The sequence below is a fragment of the Mchenga conophoros genome, linkage group LG12, assembly GCF_057382185.1.
Source record: "Mchenga conophoros isolate Kocher_MC1m ecotype Shallow Benthic linkage group LG12, M_conophoros_male_GT1.1, whole genome shotgun sequence".
NCBI lineage: Eukaryota > Metazoa > Chordata > Actinopteri > Cichliformes > Cichlidae > Mchenga > Mchenga conophoros.
In genome coordinates, this window is record NC_140537.1 from 32232704 (window position 1) to 32252017 (window position 19314).

Here is a 19314-nt window from a genome sequence, read left to right on the forward strand (position 1 = left end):
TTTTGCTTATTTTGCAGTTCAAGATGATCCGTCTTCACAGAGTTTAACTTGTGTGAACGTGCAAGCCTACTTAAATAGAATTATTGCTGGTGGTGACTGATGCATTTTTGTTTGCAATAAATTATAACTACAACAGTCCACTTAGTTTGATCTCTGTGTTTGCAAGGCATTTAGCGTCAGTGAATATGCAATATCACAATTGTGACTTTATGATAACACAACATCGAGGGCAAGAGCCAGACCTGCATCGATATCAAGAGCCTCAAAACGCCGAAATCCAAGTAAATATTAATGCTCCTGGTAGGCAACAGAAGAAGACTATCCCCTTGTCAAACCTCCATGATTCTTCTTTATCGCTTCCTTATTACATTAAGGAAAACACATTTCAACCCTGGTAGGTACCACATAGAAAAAGCATGGTTGTAGTTTGAATGTTACTGCAGATGTATAGTAGCATGTAGCAAAGACATCTGGTTTACAGGAGGAAGCAAAAGGCCTCAGACCTTTGTATAGCATGCCTTTTTCCTGCCAAATGTGAGGAGATCTCCCTTCTCAAGTCTGATCACAAAAAATAGGACTCAAATGCAAAAGATGTCCATCTAGCTTATTCAATTCTGACACTGACCTGTAAAGAACAAACATCTTAATATATATAACTGCATAACATGAAAGTTAACAAGTACAACTTTAATTCTGCAAGTTGCAAGAAAACTGATGGGGGAGGAGCACATTTTGATATGCCTTACACTACACTTTAATTTCCCATCAGCGTTTATGCTGTCAGGTTACAAACTGCAACCAGCAGCTAAAGAATAGATGAAGTGAAATATTTTACAACAATGTTGTCTCTCACACCAGCTTACACGTCAGTCAGTGGCTTCATCTAACCTATAATAACCCCTGCCCTCGCTCTCACTCACTGTCTCACATTCGTTCACCTTCTCACTTTGCATCCATGTCTTTCCAGTTTTCCTGTCCCCTCATCATTTTTCCTTTTCCACGCATCCCTGGATAATTTTACATCCTGCTCTCCTTCACCTTCTTTTCATGCCTTTTCCACAATACCTCTCATGTCTTTGGTTTTACCCCTTTCTTCTCTTGTTAATTTGCTACATTTATTCAGACTCCACACTTCATTTCACCAGTAAATGTGATGGTCTTTGGGTTTTTTTGTCAGTTAAGATTTCAATCAGCACTGCTCTTAAGTCTCACCTTTGTTTTCCTATCCTTTTCTCTGCCCTTCTTATCTCCCCAATATCTGCCAGTGTCCTCTATGATGCCTTTACTTTCTCTTTCAGTTCACTAAATCTTTAATCTCTTGCCTTTTCCCTCAAATCACCATGACTTTTCTTTATAAAATAATAGTTTCTAATTATTTTGATTTTAGCTAATAATTCCCCCCTATTTAAACCATTCTTAATTGTTTATGTTTTCTCGCTTGTGTTGCTCTCCATCTTCCTATCTGGCTATCAATTACCCCTTGCCATCTGGACCCCCCCATACTGTCCTACCTCTCCCTCTTTGTCTACCTGCTTCCAGTCTCAGTGAGTCGAGGCCAATGTGAGGATGTCTGTGCTTGGAAGAAAAAGATGATGTAATCTCTTCCAGTGCCGGTGGGCAGGACCGGCACTGTTACACTACAGAGAGGCTGCCTTTTTTCAGTTAAACAATGTGTAATCTCAGCTGCCATTATCTACAAGTTTAATCCACTGCAATATGCATTAGATCAAAAGTATTTTCAAGTATGATTAGAAGTGTTTCTTTAAAGGATAAATGGTAGAAAAACAATTAACAAAGAGTTAAGGTGAGGAAGGAATACTTTTTTTCCGTTTTATGGTAAATTTAAGTGAGAAAATGATCCAGGATACAATTTTCCATCTTTTGTGGCTAAGAACAAATATCTATAAACTCCACAATCCCTGTTTTCTGATGAAAAAGGCATCTCATCATCTTGTGAGGAGGTAAAAAAACAGCAGGCTTATTGCCACTGTAATCTTTCATGTCAGTGGGAGAACATGTGAGGTTGTTTATGTATACATCAACTTCTTTCCCTAAGTGCCATAAAGGGAGGACTTTAAAAAGTGTTTTTTTATTTATTTATTTTTTTAAATTATATGTGATTAAATGATATTAAGCAAGGCATGATCAGTTTGTAAATCACATTGTTATATTTCCTTCTAATGCAGTACTGTAGGGGTTTCCTAAATTCAGAAATCACATTAGTTACAAATCAAAATATTACTTGCTCCTAATTTTCTGCATAATGTGTGTACTAAAAAAACAAAACAAAAAACCTCAACAAGAATAGATTGACCTACGGTTTTGCAAGAAACTACTTTCCAATGCTGTGAAAGTGACAATAACTCTTCCCAAGCAACTCTTTGGTTTTAAAAAGGTAAAAACAGCAGACCTAAACAGTTGATGATGCATTTTTCCTAGGCTGAAACGTCACCCACATACTGCGATCCATGGTCAGCAGCAGTCGGAAGACTACATCAGTTCACAGTTATGCGTGAGGGTTTTCAAACTACAGTTCCCAACTGCAGTCTTACATATACCATGTATCATTATCATCTGTTAATCATCTGCAAATCAACAGAGCCCATAAACATATGACATAGAAAAAAAAAATCAAAAACAAAATCATGTAACCTTCAGTGCCGGGGAACTACGGTTGCGGTCAACAGAAAACACACACAGCATCGGACGGTCACTGGTTCGTGCTCTCTTCAAGGACAATATGAGGACACACAGTTTCTTGTGCACACAAACACACACACACTTCTTTGCTTACATTCTCTTGTATGTGACAAGATTTCTGGTTTAAGACCTGGCAGCAGAGGGGAACTCACAATTAAAACCAGTGGGTCATGGTTGGGTAAACACACACACACACACACACACACACACACACACACACACACACAACTACTTTCTAGTTACTAGAGCCGGTTTCCATGACAACAGACAGGGAGGGAGAGAGAAAGAGAGTCATAGAAAGAAAGAAAGCGCAAGAGAGAGAAAAAGAGAGAGAGAGGGAGAGAGAGAGTATTCCACCCCCTTCAACTCAGAATATTGAGTCAGATCTGAGAATGATGTATTATCAAATGGAGGCCAGGAAGAAATAAAGGAGAGGGTGGGAGGATGGGAGTGGTAATGCGAGGCGTAGTACAAGAGGAGAAAACAAAAGGAGTGGGGTGAATGAATGGAAAAAACAGCAGAGAAATAATATAGTAGACAACGATCCAAACAAAGTGAAGACCAAAAGATGGGAAATAAATATTTCAAAAACATCTAAACATGGAGACATACAATAACATTACCCACTGAGACTGGGGTCATTCACGCACCACATTCACAGTAAGCTTTTTAACAAAGACAAACAAAAAAATGCCCTTTAATGCCCTCATAGAGCTGTGGTGTGAACATGAAACAGAGATTTGAGCTTCTTCAAGAAGTAATTTTTTAAAAATTTGTTTGGCCTTCCAAACAGCGCAACTTTTAAGTCAAATAAGTAGAACAAATTAATGACACTGAAACATTTACAGCATGCAGAAAACATGCTTTAGGACCTTGAAAAGAAAACACCAATAGAAAGAAGAAAGTTTTAGGTTCTTACCAGTGAGGCAGACTTAATGGTGGCAAAGCGGCCCTGGTTTTTGTAGTTTTGAGCCTGGCTGCTCTTATCAAAGGAAGCTGGCGTCGGCTCTGGCCGATGGTCCCTGTGGATCCCGTCGTCCCAGTTGTATTGATGGTCCTGTTTGAAAACAAAGGAGAGAAATTTAGGACTGGTAAATACTAAAAGAAAACAGAATAAATAACAACCAAGTGATCAAAGTTAAAAAAAAATGATAGTGTAAACTATGTTGCACTGCAGGGCACTCAACTTTTTTTTTTTTAACTTATTAAAACTGTGCCAGTATTGAAATTCGTCACCATAATTCTGTGACTTACAAAAGAAATACTCCCCACTGATTTAACCCATACAACTTCTACACTTCACAAAGATTCTTCATCATTTGATAAAACTGTGTCAACTGTAAGCTTGCATGTCATGATGAAACATCAACACCCAGCACCCCCAATAAAATCTGACTGACAAACATGCAGGGAGGCCCAGGGACCAACGAGTGCTTTTATGCGTGGAGGGAAATTCACCGCCATCAGAAAACAATGTGTGTCATTTTTAATTGTTCTCATCACAGCCCCTGAACTTGAAACAGCACACTGGTTGTCTGTTCATAAAGTGACAACCTTATTCAAGCTCTGTCAAAATACAAAGAGCAAATGAAGAAAGAGAATGACAGAAGTGACAGCCCTCTCTTCACAGAGTTGATTTCCAATGCGAATGTAAAGCACAGTATTGACCTGTGTGTGTGTGTGTGTGTGTGTGTGTGTGTGTGTGTGTGTGTGTGTGTGTGTGTGTGTACACACAGGATGCCACATGTGCAAGGGGAATTTGCTCTGCTGCTAGTTCACATGTATACACGGCCTTTGTTCTCAAAGTGTGAACGGTGTCAGTGATGAACTTGAAGCAATCTGCAAACAGTGAGGACTGTCAATGGTTTCCATGGTTTTGGGGGGAGGGGTTTATGCATACTCTTGAACGGTGCGAGACACCAAAGGATGTTTGCACAGAGCCATGTTTCCTTTTCATTTGTTAAGTGAGACAGTTATCAACCCAGAAAAGAAGTGAGTCAACCAGTAACAGTCTTTGTTTCTTCTTCCATGCACTGAACTCTGGGAAAAGTGTTTAAGACTGTTTACTAATACCATTTCAAAAGACAGGAAAAATGTTAGGTACAAAGTTGTCCTTGTGCTTAATTCCACTTGGCTTGACTTTTTTGTCTCTCTTTCAGTGGGGCATCTCAGAAAACAGACTACAAATCTGATTTGACCTTTGTTGTGACTTGGATTTCTCAGACTTTATAATCTTCTTTATTTTGTAGCAGTAAAACGATAACTCTGAAGTACTGTACAGGTATCAATGACTTACGCAAGAGATATTGTAGAAGGAAGAGACATGTCTCTAAAACTAAATGTTGCAGTTTTGTTACCCTTGCCCCCAAAATCCATGAAATAAAAAACATACTCATCAAGTTAAAGCGGTGTGGTGGCAGGAATAGCTCTCTAATCAATACCCAAAGCAAAGGTGTGGCTATGTGTAATTTATAAACTTGGCTTGCTGAGTTCATATTTGTTTGTTCCTCCCATTGGAAGAGTGCACTAGGATGATGTTTATGTCAGCACTCTGGATTGAGCAATTAATGGAGCTGTAATGTTGTGACATATGTGCATACACAGCTGAAGTAACTTGTAGATTAAAGAAAACTTTAGCTAAAATAAGCTAAAATGATGGCAAGTTTCCAAAAGTTTTAACTTTTTTTTTTTTTAATTAAATTGATGGTGATGCTATAGATTTTCTTTTTTATGTCTCGGTGACCACTGAAATGAAAGCCATGGCTCTCTTTCCATTCATTTAAATAGGGGCCTCAAGATAACCCCTAATCAATTCCAAGATGGCTGTCAAGTTGTAACACTCTCCATCTAGATTTAAAGTGATGAACACTTTGTAGTCGACAACTGGTTGTATGGCACATTTCAGGGTCTGTTTGTACACGGCACCAACTTGCACTACATATTTCCATCCATCCATCCATCCATCCGCTTCCGCTTATCCTTTTCAGGGTCGCGGGGGGCGCTGGAGCCTATCCCAGCTGTCATAGGGCGAGAGGCAGGGTACACCCTGGACAGGTCGCCAGTCTGTCGCAGGGCTAACACACAAGGACAGACAACCATTCACACTCACATTCACTCACACATTCACACCTAGTGGCAATTTGGATTATCCAATTAACCTATCCCCACAAGCTGCATGTCTTTGGATGGTGGGAGGAAGCCGGAGTACCCGGAGAGAACCCACGCAAAACACGGGGAGAACATGCAAACTCCACACAGAAAGATCCCGGCCTGATGGTGGAATTGAACTCAGGACCTTCTTGCTGTGCGGCAACAGTGCTAACCACCGTGCCACCTACATATTTCCCACTTGGTTATATATGAATCGAGTATCCTTCACACCCTCTGGTTGTCACTGCAGTAGCTGATCTTAGATGAACTCAGTATTTCAGTGGTTGTTTGGACGGTTGTTGCTAGTAGTTGTTGAAATTATTCTTTAATTATTTCATAGTCTCCGGCTGTCACAAAACTGTCTCCAGTTTTATATATTTTTTAATTAATTAATATTTTAAATTGTATTTAGTTTAAAAAAAATGAGATTAACACTGTTTGAGTATGATGGCTGATGCTCAGTTAAAAGGCTTTGGGAACAATAAGAACTCCCAATAGTGGTTTCAAACTTTCAGCCTTAATCACCATCCCGTCTTCACCCTTAATTTTTACCTTCTTGGTGTGTGGGGAAGAGTCCAGGGTGCTGCTGTAGTCTTGGGGATGCATCATGGTCATATCAGAGCAGCTGTCATCCAACACCTCCTGCATGCTGTTCACGCTGCTGCTCTGGCTACCCGTGCTAACCGAGGTGCTGGGAATAGAGTGGTTGCTGCCCAGGCTGTTCATCTTACAGCTGGCTGCCTCGCTGTCCTGCAAGTGCGCACAACATATACACGTGTTCAGAAACACAAATGTACACAAACACTCAAGGAACATGCTACTGAAATATACAAAAGTCACCCGTGACCTTCGCCCAATTATACCCAGGCTTTCTTCAAACTGTACCATTAAATGGAGTTGCCTCAATACAAACGGCGGGGGGGGGGGGGGAATCACTGATGCCCTATAGATTGCATTAGAGTCAAAGTCATGCTAAATTGCCTATTAACCTCTAATTGTTAAGATGTGTGTGTCTGAGTCATTCAGTAGCATCTGAGCTTATGTTAATGGGCAGTGGTCAGACAGAGGTCTTCAGATTACAAGTCAACTTGAAGGTGTACAAGACAGATACGGGATGAAACTGTGTAGCTTTTAGAAGCAAAAGCCAATTCACTTAGGTCTAAGGCAACAGGACAGGATATTTACTCAGTCTTTCCACATAAAACAAGGATTGGTACAGCAGGTTTTTCAGGGTAAGGCTTTCAGCAGTGTCTTGTTGCACCAAGGTCTGGTGGCTGCTGTGAATTGTGTCACATGGTGTAGGATGACATTACTGTCGCTACGAGCTGTCCATAACTGTTCACTTTACTTCAGGCCAGGTCAGCTAAAGGACATTTCATCTCAGGCTACCAAGACTGCATGAGAAAGACTCCCATTTGTTGTGATTTCAAAGTGCTGAAGCAGTACTGACTAGTGTGGAGTCACCATCTCTGAGACTTAAGTGTCATCCTGAGGATGCAGATAAACTATGCTGTCCCTCAACCTTTTGTCTGAAATCATCTGTTGGCCTACAGATAGAGAACTGTGTGAAATAATGAGCTTAAACTCTGTCATTGGTGTCAAGTACAAGCACTTATTTTATGTAGTGGTGATGGAAATTTTAAATATAATAATTATTTCAATTACTTTGCGAAAATACTCTGCAGATTAACTGAATCCAAACCTCATTTTAGTGCAACTCTGCTACTTAAAGACTGTGGCTACATATATGCAATTTTTCATCTTCATATTAACTATTGTTAAGAATTGAAGAACTGTTTCTGGTGCCACTCCCTGTGATCATGCACTCTGCAGAGTTTTTTCTTTTAACATTAATTTGTCTGTTTAATATTTAAGTTTGATGCATAAACTGTTTCCCCATTAACCTCCCTTCTCCCTTTTTTTTTTTTTCTTCCTCCCACCTCCTCCTCCTCCTGGCTCTCTCCCAAGGGCCCGTTGTGTTTCTCCTGGTATAGGATCTTTTTCATCTTGCGGTACTGCAGATTGTCGAGCTCACGCACTGCATCCTTGGTCCTCTGGATGAGGTCAATGAGAATGCGTGGCGAGCGTTCCCGACGTACAAAATCATGCTGAAGAGAAAAAGACAGACAGTCAGTTACTTCGTTCAAGGTTTTAGTCAGACTTTATTACAATACAAGGAGGAAAATACTTGGTTTAGAAACTAAAGCTAATCTTTCTATTAGGGTTATCTTTTTTATTTGCATTTCAATTGCTGTCTTCATGTCATACAGTTTAATTTAAACTGAACATTATGGATGTTTTCTTCCCAGTTTTTCAATAGAAATTCAGAAAGTATTGCCTCAGACTACTTACAATATTGGCAGTAAACATTTAAAAGAGAAATAAAATAAGCTGAACCGGAATGAAGATGAAAATTTTATATATTAACTACTTTCTTTTGCATTATCTTAAACATGGGCACCATTTACAGATCTTTTAAGTTGTTCGTAAATATTTGGAAGTCATTTAAACATGTCTAAAATTTTATTTCAATGAGCACAACAACTCTGGCAATCACTAGAGGGCGCCTGTAGGTTGTTCAACCCATTCTGGTCCCAGCACTCAATACGCTCTACTACAGTCTCTGAGAAGGTCCATATAATCGATTTTTATAAATACTCCTAATCCTTCTCATTTCAATAAATACTGTTTGAAATGCATTTGGCCTTGCACCAAGTTAATGAGAACTTTAATTAAATCAGGTCATATAACAAAAATCCCACTAAGCATTGATAATTGAGAGATTTTAGTTATTTAATCTGTATCCTTTGCTTTTGTGCTTTTTTTTTTTTTTTTTTTTTTTAAGAATGAGCTACACACATTAACCTCTGTGGAGGAAAAACAAACATACTTAAGAGTTTCTTCTATCAGGGCATAGCAAAGCAAATTGGACCTTGTTATTTACTAAAAGAAAGAAAAATCCTTCCAGAAGAAAAAAAAAATATATGTGAAAGGTCAGACTTCCTTTTAAAAATATGATCAGTGAATGATATAATGGTTTCACACTTCTATGGAGATCATTTAGGTGATTATCATTGCTGAGTCTGTCCTTTGCAAGTGAGATGAACCTCTGTAATCTAATGTAGGTGCAATTTGGTGGAGGTTGGGACATTGAATAATTACATAAATGCACAATGAATAACCAACGGGTCAGAGTGGGATTGGTGGGAGGTGGGAGAGAAGGTGGGGGTCGAGTGATAGTGGATGGCTATTTTTCATTTGTGTTTTTTTTCATTTGTTTGTTTTTGTTTTATTTTTTACAAACAATTTAGGGGTGTCAAAAAAAAGAATAAAAAAGCAAAACAAATAAAAACAGAACAGATATTTCTGCCCAGCACTTCCTCCCACTACAACACACAAACATGTTCACACCTCCTCTTAGTCAGTGCCATTCATAAAATATTGGCTGCATAAAAGGCTAAAATGTATTCAACCTAAAGGTACGTGACTAAAATATTATATTCTGCATGAAAAAAAAATACATATATTTAGGTGTATTTTTAGCCATCACTCTCTGCACACCTTCCTCTCCATGTGACAGATGCCGGTGTAATGGGTTAGTCAGGACACAGAGGAATGACATCACACACTGAAAATAGAGATGAAAGTGATTTGTCCCATTTTCTGATTGACCTACAGCAGAATGTGGGTGGTTGGCCACCCCCATCCCATCATCCAGTGAAGTTATCTCAAGGATTCCTCCTCATTATGAGGTTAGTGTAAAGAAGAAGTGACAGCAAATCTACAGCACCTGGAGTCTTGTCTGGTATATGTATTGTGGCATCACTATTGCCTTCTACCAGAAGTACTCATCCATACTCAGTTTTAGCCTGTTCTTTTAGGATAAATTTGTTTTTGACACATACTATTACCAGTACTAACTTTTCAGGCTACCGTTACTACTTTAGACCAGTCCACATCTACTACACTGATAGCAATAATAGCCACTAAAGGAAAAGGCTAATATGTTGGATGTATTCAAATAATAGTTCAACATTTTTGGGGAGATTATAATTTTTTGGCTTTCTTGAAAATAATTAGATGAGCGCACTAGTAAAAATCTCATATTTGCAGGAAAGTATCTGGATGAAGCAATTAGTCATTTAGTTAAATTTTAGCATAATAACAGGAAACAAAGGGAATTCTGAAAATATTAAACACTTCATGAACACATCATATTGTATGTTGTTTCACATACAAAAGATAAAACAGGTTGAGGTTAGTGGAATTTTGCAAGTTGGGCAAAGTGAGAATTAGTAGACTAGTAGTCTAACCAGCTACTCGCAACACATCATCTTTGCAAACCTTATCATTTACTGCTTAGTCTAAGCTACATATTGCATTGAAAACAATCACAAAACACTCATTCATAAATCGGTTATTGAAATCATGAATTCAAAAAAGCAAACATTTAGATGATTCCATCCACTGAACTGATTTTTCTTGTAAAATAGGGCAACTCAATTATGCTATTAGTTTTAGATGATTAGTCAAACACAAAATTAAATTTGAACACTTCCTTTCATGCTCTGGGAAGTTGCTGTTGTGCTGTAAATATCTGTAGTTAGTAAGTAAATTTATACAGCTGAGAAACTCAGAGTTAGTTTCAACTATTCAAGTGAATATGTTCGTTTAAACGAAATGTACTTACGGGGGGTTGAGGCCACTGAATGGTTACTCTTTTATTTTTCGTAATTACCATTATTCTGAATGAGGTTTTAAAGGACAGAGAGTGAATTTAACCTGAAGCCAGTACACTAGTAGCTCAAGGCCCACAGATTAGTGACCTGATTTTCCCTTTAAAGCGCTTGGAGGGGCATGTGCCTGTGTGTGTGTGTGTGTCTATGTGTGTGTGCTTGCACTAAAACGAAGAGTAAATTTGTGTGTGTCTCAGAAGAGAAAGTGGGGTATTAATCATAAACTAACACCCCAACCCCCAAGCCCTTCACTATAAAGCAGGCCCTTGGACACTGATCCAAAGTCTGTTTGGTACTTATCCCTCTTTAATGTTTTTTTCAGTAAGGATTTGGGTCAGGGGTGCTTGGAAGAGTGCATTCCAGTCAAAAGCCCCATCCTATCCAGACAACAGTCCAGATCCCTTTAGTTAACCACTTCCTAACCTCACACCTTCCTCCATAAAGTGAGACAGGTGTGAAAAGTCCTGCTTGGGCTTCAACACCACTGAGCGTGATCACCAAGAACTTAAAACTCTTAGTGCACCAATAGGATTACCTGTTGGTCACACAAACAAAAAGATCATCTCCTCAATCACAGGGAAACACAATGGACATGCATGGATTATCAGCGTGTATGCTGGATGGCTTTAAAAAAAAAAAAAAACAACAACTTGCAGGTTTAAGCGTTAAGTTTTACGAGATTATTTTATCTGTGTTTGACAACAGTAACATTTTGCGTTTTAAGGGGTTAGATGAGTTATATTATATATGAGTTTTAAGGTAAAACAACCGTTGCGGTTCCACAACATCAGTACTCAAATGCAATTATTTATGTCCAACACAAATTTATTTTCTTTGTCCTTCTACTCATTTTATTACACCATATAAAATGGAGCTCAATTGTCTTCCTGTGTCTTATCCCTTGGCTGTGAGGCAACGGGGGGAATAAAATAAAAAAAAATCTCAGTAGGATGCTTGATTCCTGTGCTTGAAGAAGACAGTGTATATATGCTTGCGTATTAGGGAGCCGTGGGTGGATGGGAGTGACTCATCCTCATGACTGACTGAGACAGGAAGTGAGGTCACAGCTAGAAAGATTACTGAGGAAACCCACTCACTCGTAGCAGCTCCCCCGACGAGGGTCTGTCCTGAGGAATTTTCAGCAGGCAATAGTCAACAAAGCTGCGAAAGAGGTCAGACCTAGGTAAAGAGGACAATGAGAAAGAAGTCAGTCATAGTCCTTCTTGGACTAATATTTTTAAAATTAGAAAAATTTTAAGTAGAAATGACAGTGACAAGCTAAAAAGCCATGCCATCTGTCCTTTTTGGCAATTAATGACTAATGTACGAGGAGGAGCAATCCACAGCTCTTTGGTGTTTAATATATCAGTGACTTAAGTAGAACAATCTTGCATAATCTCTTAGTGTAGCCCCGAATGGGAATTATATATGGATTATGTAAATATGTGGAGCAATAAAAATATAGGCCAGTGGAGCTGTGGTCTAAATATCTAATCATGGTAATCTAGCACGGTAGATATACCACCATATGTTTTGTTTGCTGTTATGAGTTGTTAAGATAAAATAGACTGGAATGCTCTTTACGTTTATTAAAATACACACTGAGGGTATACGACTGAGATCTCCCTCAACCTCTACTTCTCTCTCAGTTGCTAGCATAGATCCATGCTTAGTCTTGTAGGTCATGCGAATGTGTTCACAGTCTGGCCTTGTGTTTGTGTATGAAGCCAATGTCTCTACTTGTCTCATCTGGATGTTGCTAATGCCTCGGGCCCCTGGAGCTCCTCCAAAAATACCACAACCCTGTGCTGTCCCACACAATCGCTCACCTAAAGCACGATACTAGAAATCAACACAAATTTTACAACAGATGTCATAGGCAGCAAGTTTTAACTTTAAAGAACTGCCTTGCCTCACGTTTCTCATGACCTGCTCACAATACTCGTGCCTACTTAAAGGTTTTAAAAGAAAGGTTGTTATTTAATGAACGCTTGTGTGGAACTGATGCACATGTTCTACAGTATGAGGCAGGTAAACGGTTGCATTCAGCTACTCCTGAGGAGCTGTGTGACAGAGACAAATTTTTACAACATATTACAAGGAACTCCTGCACGACACTGCATACCTAGGACATCGCATGCATACCATGGCAGTCACAGCATGGCAGAAGTACACAGGAGTAAATTACAGGGAGAACATCAAGCACAGGGTTAATATTTGATGAGTGCCGTTTCCCTAAGGACAATCATACCACACATGCTGTGGTTACAGCAACTCAGAGGAGCAGTAGCATATTTGTTCCTTTGCTAAATTCCTGCAAGTGTCTTGCATTTTTTGCTAATTGAGATCACCTAGTTCTCGGTCCATACATGCTGCTGAATATGTATCCGCTTTTCTTCTGTTCCCAAATTATTCCTTTACTACCAAGATTGTGCTAGCTAATACTGAGCCCATTGTTCATACAATAAATATAAAGATATAAAAATATTATATAGCTTATATAGCATTTATTCATTAACTGAGAATAAAAAACATAAAAAGCTAAGCTATGGTGGCTTATGTAGAGTGCTTGGATTATTCTACTAACTAAGCCAACTGTATATTGAATAAATGATTTCACTTCTTATAGTCCTCCAGATAAAAAAAAAAATGTATACCTTTTATGATGAGATTTGTTGTTAAACAGTAATTAATTTAAGCTTTTTTCTTGACTTTACAAAAAAGCATATCAGTTTTAAATGCTGTTTCTCAGTTTTTTAGATGACATAAACATTTCATGACAATATATAGCAGCTCCGCTGGTCTTGTCTGACAATGGTGATGCAAAGAGACAGCAAAGAGCTGTTTAAAACCTGCTGGCCTAAATTAAATTGCTAAATGTTTTTTGATGTCTGGAAGGACATTCCCTAGAGAATCTATTAGCTTCCGCAGTCATGAGCTGTGAGGCTGAAAGCTGCATAAAATAATGCATAAAGCAAGCTGTTTTCCCATATTTAGAACACCTCATACGTGCATGGAGGAATATATTTGTATGTTAGTATGGCAAGCTTAAAGTGTGAGTTAAATTACTTGGAATAGCAGGAGAATAATCGTGCTGTTTTGTTTAGATGCTGCCTCAAAGCTCAGTAGAAATGGTGTGGGTAGCTGCAATGTGTGTTTCTTTGGTAGCTGTTTCCCAGGTAATTACATAAGAGACTTAGAGTGTGCCCTTGCACATGGCCTGTGGCAGGGATCACAGGTCATGCAGATTAACACAGGGATGTCTTACTCTGGCTGAACCCTGACTAGAATGGACTTTAATGTTCACGGTTGACTGGATGCATTATATCAGTGGTTATACTGGATTTTTTTGGGTGTATGGTAATTTTGTAACATCAAGGTGCTAAAACTTACCACTCATTGGACTGCAGTGTGGGAGAGTCGTTCTGGGCAATGTGATATAAGGCACTCATGGCATTCATGTTGAACAAGGGTGGTTTACGTTCCGCTAAAATGAGAAAGGATGTGAGAATAACATATACAGTGTGCACATTTTCGCATCAGCTTCTCCTTGAATGAGGGAGAAGCTGAAGTCTAAAAAATAAGTAGTACAAACAAATAACTTTTAATCAGCTTAAGTCTGCTGAATTTCAGTCTGAGCCAATAAATGTATTATTTGACCACTGGGTAGGTGTTTGCTCACCCAGTTCAATACAAGTGATCCCCAGTGACCAGATGTCCACTTTTCCTTCATACTGGCCCTCGTCCATGGCTAGGATCACTTCTGGGGCCATCCTGAATACAAAGGCAGACACACGCGTATGCACACACTTTATCAAGTATGGAAAAAATCCATGAAAATGTTATAATCTTCTAAGCTTCTCAGAGTTTTTAAAGACTCTGGTATGCTGTGATAGCAGCTTAGTTTTTGGAATATATGTTTCTATACTTGTGTGACAATTTTTCGTATGCATGACTACTAGTCCACCAGTATATGGGATGCCTTTGTTTACCATTAAAGCTGCTGTGAATATGTGAGTGAATATTTTATTTTAGTGCATAAACAATTGAAAGCCAATTGCGGAAAACTATTAATATGAATTAAAAAAAAATCTTGTCAGTTCTTTCTCAAACTGAATTAATAATGACTAACATGTTGCATGTCTAGGTGCATGACTCTAGAACAACAAACATCTACCAACAACAATGTCTAAATAAAATTGGCAGAAAAAAAGAAAAAAAAGACATAAAATAGCTCATTTGTACTGAACATGTGCAAGATAAAGAAGAAACTTAATCTTCTCTTCTCTGCAGATGAGGTTCCATGTTTGTCTTGTGTGTACTGACCAGTAAGGTGTGCCCACAAAGGAGTTGGCAGGTGAGGCAATGGAGGCGGAGCCAAAGTCAGCCAGTTTGACTTGACCCAGCTCAGTCAGCAGGATATTACCAGCTTTCACATCTCTGGATAAGGGAAAAGAGCATGAAGACAGCAAAGACAGAAAAGAGAAAAAGTCACATTAGCTCCACTTATATATTATGCATATGTGCCAGGTGACTGATATGTGCCAAGTTAGTCCTACCTCCAATGAGCCAGTCCAGTTTTTATTCACTTTTGACCAACACAACACAGTTGGGTATTTAAAGATGTCATGTTTGATTTGACATTTTAAATCTATGCCCTTTGAAACTTAAAATGATACAGAACAGTAAAACGGATTTATTTGATGTGGTTGTTGGATGCCAATCATATCTTCCCACCTTAAAAGATACAACTGTGTACAGCAATAAGGTGGGAAGGTGATGTCCAAGAGTAAGTATAGACATGATGTTTTACAACTTAATTCGTAAACACTGCAATAAATGAAGAACGTAACTGTCTTATGTTATCATGTTCCATGTTTTCACTCTATGTTGCCTGTAAGCAAGGAAAGAAATAGACTCACCTGTGAATCATATTATGGGAATGTAGGTAAGCCAGTCCTAGCAAGGCACCATGGGTAATGGCAGCAATTTCCATTTCTTGGAGTGGTTTTTTATGAACTATGGAAGAAATAAGTACAATGAATGGATTGAGCAGAAATAACATGAATGATTCAAATAGTTATTTCTATCCAAGATTGTGGAAGTGCAGACTTCATGTGCTCAGCTCTGGAAAGCACAGTATCATGGCTTTAATAATTAAGACCAACTGTACTGATCTGTCCACACACTGCAGTAATAAAGTAATCCCAGTAAACAGTTGAGTTTCCTAAGCTGGCACCCCGAGTCCTGCTGTTCTAAAAATTGTGCCAAGGCAAAAGGTCACTGCAGAACTACGACTGAGAATTTTTATATAAAGGCTAAACTCCCCAGAACAGTCTGGGAACGACCGTCACAACTGTGTACTCTGTCAGTAGTGAGTATTTGGGTGTTTAAAATAAGTCAGTAGCTTCAAGAGTGGTTAGAGGATGGGGAGTTCAGGGAATTCAAGCTCTTAAAAGTGATATAGATATTTTTTGCCAGGCGCTGAAATCTAAGAAACAAATATGTTTTCCATCTGCGATAAACAGTGGTTTAAAATGTAGTACTATTACAGCAGATTACACATTTACATTACATTATCTTGCTCCAGTATCCAAGGACGCAAATGGGGAGAGTGCCCCTAAGCATACAATCACAGAAAATATTTAGTTAGGCCCACAAAATGAACCAAATAATCACAGAAAATTGGAGAACATGAGGTTTTACAAGTTTTTAAAGATAACTGCAGTTATCTGATAGCAGCCAGTTCCTTATTTTTTGGTAGTCCAAAAAAAATCCTCAATAAGGTCAAGCAGTCATAGCCTACTTCTGCTCCTAAAACAGCTTAAATTAGCTAAAGGGCATACTTTACAGTGCACAACCAAGCTAAAAGACCAAAGTTACTTTTCATTAGTTTTGTTTTGACAAGTTTCGGGTTTACAAAAGTTTCAGGAGTGACTTCCTGGAAAAAAAATGTTAACACTTCCACCCTGTTACTGACAAAAAAGCCATTATAAAATTATGAAATATCTCAATGTATTGGCATATCAAACACTGATAAACATACCCTCCAGTAAATCTGATGCAGAGCCCAGACAGTACTCCATCACCAGCTGAAAGAGAAAATAGTTAAACCTCAAATAAAATGGAAACTAATCACTCACATGGAATGAGCACCGTCATAAATTTTAATTAAAGCTTTAAGTCAAGTTTGTGAAAAGTCCTAGTCTAAAGAATGTAGAGGAAGTGGGCGTACAACAGTTAGCCACAACATTAAAATCAAACAGAAAAGTGAAGTGACTAACACTTATTATCTTGATGGCAGAGGTCTTGCGTAACAGGACAGTGTGTAGAAATAGCTCAAGCCCTAGCCTCTAAACTCTGCAGACTCAAAACTGGTCAAACATCAGTGGGATCTACCAGAGCAGGCACAACCCGCAGAAGCACCACCCAGCAATCAGCAGCCAATGTTCTTATGACAGACACCAGAAGCCCCAATGGGACAGAGTTGATTTGGCAGTGCACTGTAGGCGGTTTTGATGTTGTGGCTGATCAGTGTACACAAAGAAACATAAGTACACAGTAGGAAAACATACCGAGCAGGACATGAAAACAAAAGAATGTAAGTAAAGAATGAGAGAGAGCAGAAGAGAGAAAGATAAATCAAGTATCCTGCCAGACTAAAAAAAAAAAAAGAGGAACTTGAACAAAAAAAAGAGGATGTAGAAAAGGATCTACAAACCCAGGCAGTGTTGTCTTTCAAGTAGCAGCCTTTGTACTCAATTGTGTTTGGGTGTCGCAGCTGTCCCAAAAACTTGACTTCCTTAATGATGTCCTGCCACTTCTGCAAAAGGAAAGAATGATTCCAGCCTTTAGGTACTATTAAACTAACACTTAACTAAGACTTTAAATACAATGCATTAACCAGTGACAGATATTTTACATCTGTATCTCTCTTGCTATTGTCTATTGACAGAAAGGTTTTCTTTAAAGGCACTGCACCAATATAAATAATAAACAAACTGAAAGCTGGCTCCACTTCAACTAGTATGGAAAAGTTGGACAATAGCTTGCAAGTGCCCTCACACAAAATCATCACTCACTGTTTTATAAAAAGATACAAGTTGACTAAACCACTGAGATGTGGGCTTGAGTTCAGCCGAAGTACAAGCTGTGATCCCATAGGATGCCTTCTGAAATATGCTTCTGCCTAAACATTTCCAGCAGTTTTCTTGAGGTAGACACGTGTTTGTTCCAAGCTTTGCATCTGGTGTGGGCAATTATCTTCCATTATTTTCACATTATTTCTGTTCCTTCAGAGTAACTAACCACCACATGAGACATCTCACAACTTCACAAGCATAGCATCAAGCTGTGTGAAGTAGCAGAAAATGATGTAATGCTGCTTTTTGCATTCTGAGCTATACCTCCCACATCATAGAAAAAAAAAAAAAGGTTATCTGACCAAACCTAACCAAATGCTCACTTGAGGTTTTGCTTTTTTTGGTCCTTCTGATATGGTTCCACAGACAAAACCATCTAAAACTGGAGCATTCACATTGTATGTGCCATATCTACATTTTCCAGCATGTATATTTTCTTACTTCAGTAGTCTGCTTGCCATTATAGGACATCTTTTTGATGGCCACCACCTCGTTGGAGTAGGAGTTCCGAGCCTGAGAGAGAAAATAGAAAAGATCACACTCTATTAAGGTCTTTAAACACAAGGTCTAAATGCTTAGGAAAAGACAGCTCACATGAAGACAAATACAGTAAACCTCCCACAGGATATAACAAGGCCTCATGTTTGTTTTTGTCATTTTTTTGTTTGTTTTCGGTACCTTTAGGGTACCTTTTTGGTCCCCTAGCCACAAAGTTATATTGGCATTCTACAACATAAACATACATACATACAGACTCAAAAGTGATCTTAATGCCCACAGGGTAACCTTTGGTCTTCTATTAAAATGTGAAAGTTAACATCAAAAGGTCACTACATAAATATTATATTTATAGAAAAAATAAAACATAACATGTACTGTACCTAAAAAGCACGAGCTATAGCAGCCTGTTATTGGACAGTGGTACTTATTAGTTCAGGGACCAATCTAATGTAAAACATCCAAGTGCAAGTAAAACTAAATACTTACATTAATCTAAAATAAATATCCACCTGAACAACGTAAATCAGGTGAGGTTTATCTATAGCCACTTTAACTGTTTGAGTTATCTGTCCACATTTACATTTGCATGCTAAACCCATGGTGTTAACCTCTGAGGCACTTTGCCTCAGGGACAGCTAGGCTGTGGCTCAGCCTAAGCCCTTATCTGAGCTTCATCCCATATACAATTGAATGGGAAATTCATGTTGAGATTCAAATGGAATTACAGTAACAGGAGGCAAGAGAGTTTGACTTTTTTTCAGATTAATTTAATCCCAATGATTGCCTGTCAGTTTATGCATAAGAGCATGCATTCCTCTTATTATAGGATACAGCTAGATGGCATTACATATGAGGAAACAAAAATCAATCAAAACTAAGAAATTTAAATAGGCTAATTGTATTGCTAATTGCATTAGAAGGGAATGTGTTACTAATTACAAACTCTTTAATTCAGCAACCATTATCAGGGTGTGTGTGAACCCCTTGTTGGTGTTGGGTCTGTGTTCTCAGGAGGTAATTTCCCCTTGTTTCCTTCTGTAATGGGAGTTACTCGTTTGTCTTTACACAAGTACAAAAGCAGTCAC

The 19314-nt window shown here is 38.5% G+C and overlaps 1 protein-coding gene across 5 annotated transcripts in view; it reads right to left on the reverse strand.

Moving 5' to 3' along the window:
• taok3a (TAO kinase 3a) overlaps positions 1-19314 on the reverse strand; it is a 68624-nt gene that overhangs the window by 10538 nt on the left and 38772 nt on the right. For all 5 annotated transcript variants that reach the window (XM_085295302.1, XM_085295298.1, XM_085295301.1 and 2 more), the window contains 11 exons: positions 18170-18241; positions 17308-17409; positions 16633-16678; positions 15509-15605; positions 14913-15026; positions 14269-14360; positions 13980-14073; positions 11684-11765; positions 7791-7958; positions 6403-6600; positions 3620-3757 (listed from right to left, as the gene is read on the reverse strand). In XM_085295302.1, the coding sequence (XP_085151428.1) occupies positions 3620-3757; positions 6403-6600; positions 7791-7958; positions 11684-11765; positions 13980-14073; positions 14269-14360; positions 14913-15026; positions 15509-15605; positions 16633-16678; positions 17308-17409; positions 18170-18241 (1203 nt within the window). The remainder of the gene's footprint in view (positions 1-3619; positions 3758-6402; positions 6601-7790; positions 7959-11683; positions 11766-13979; positions 14074-14268; positions 14361-14912; positions 15027-15508; positions 15606-16632; positions 16679-17307; positions 17410-18169; positions 18242-19314) is intronic.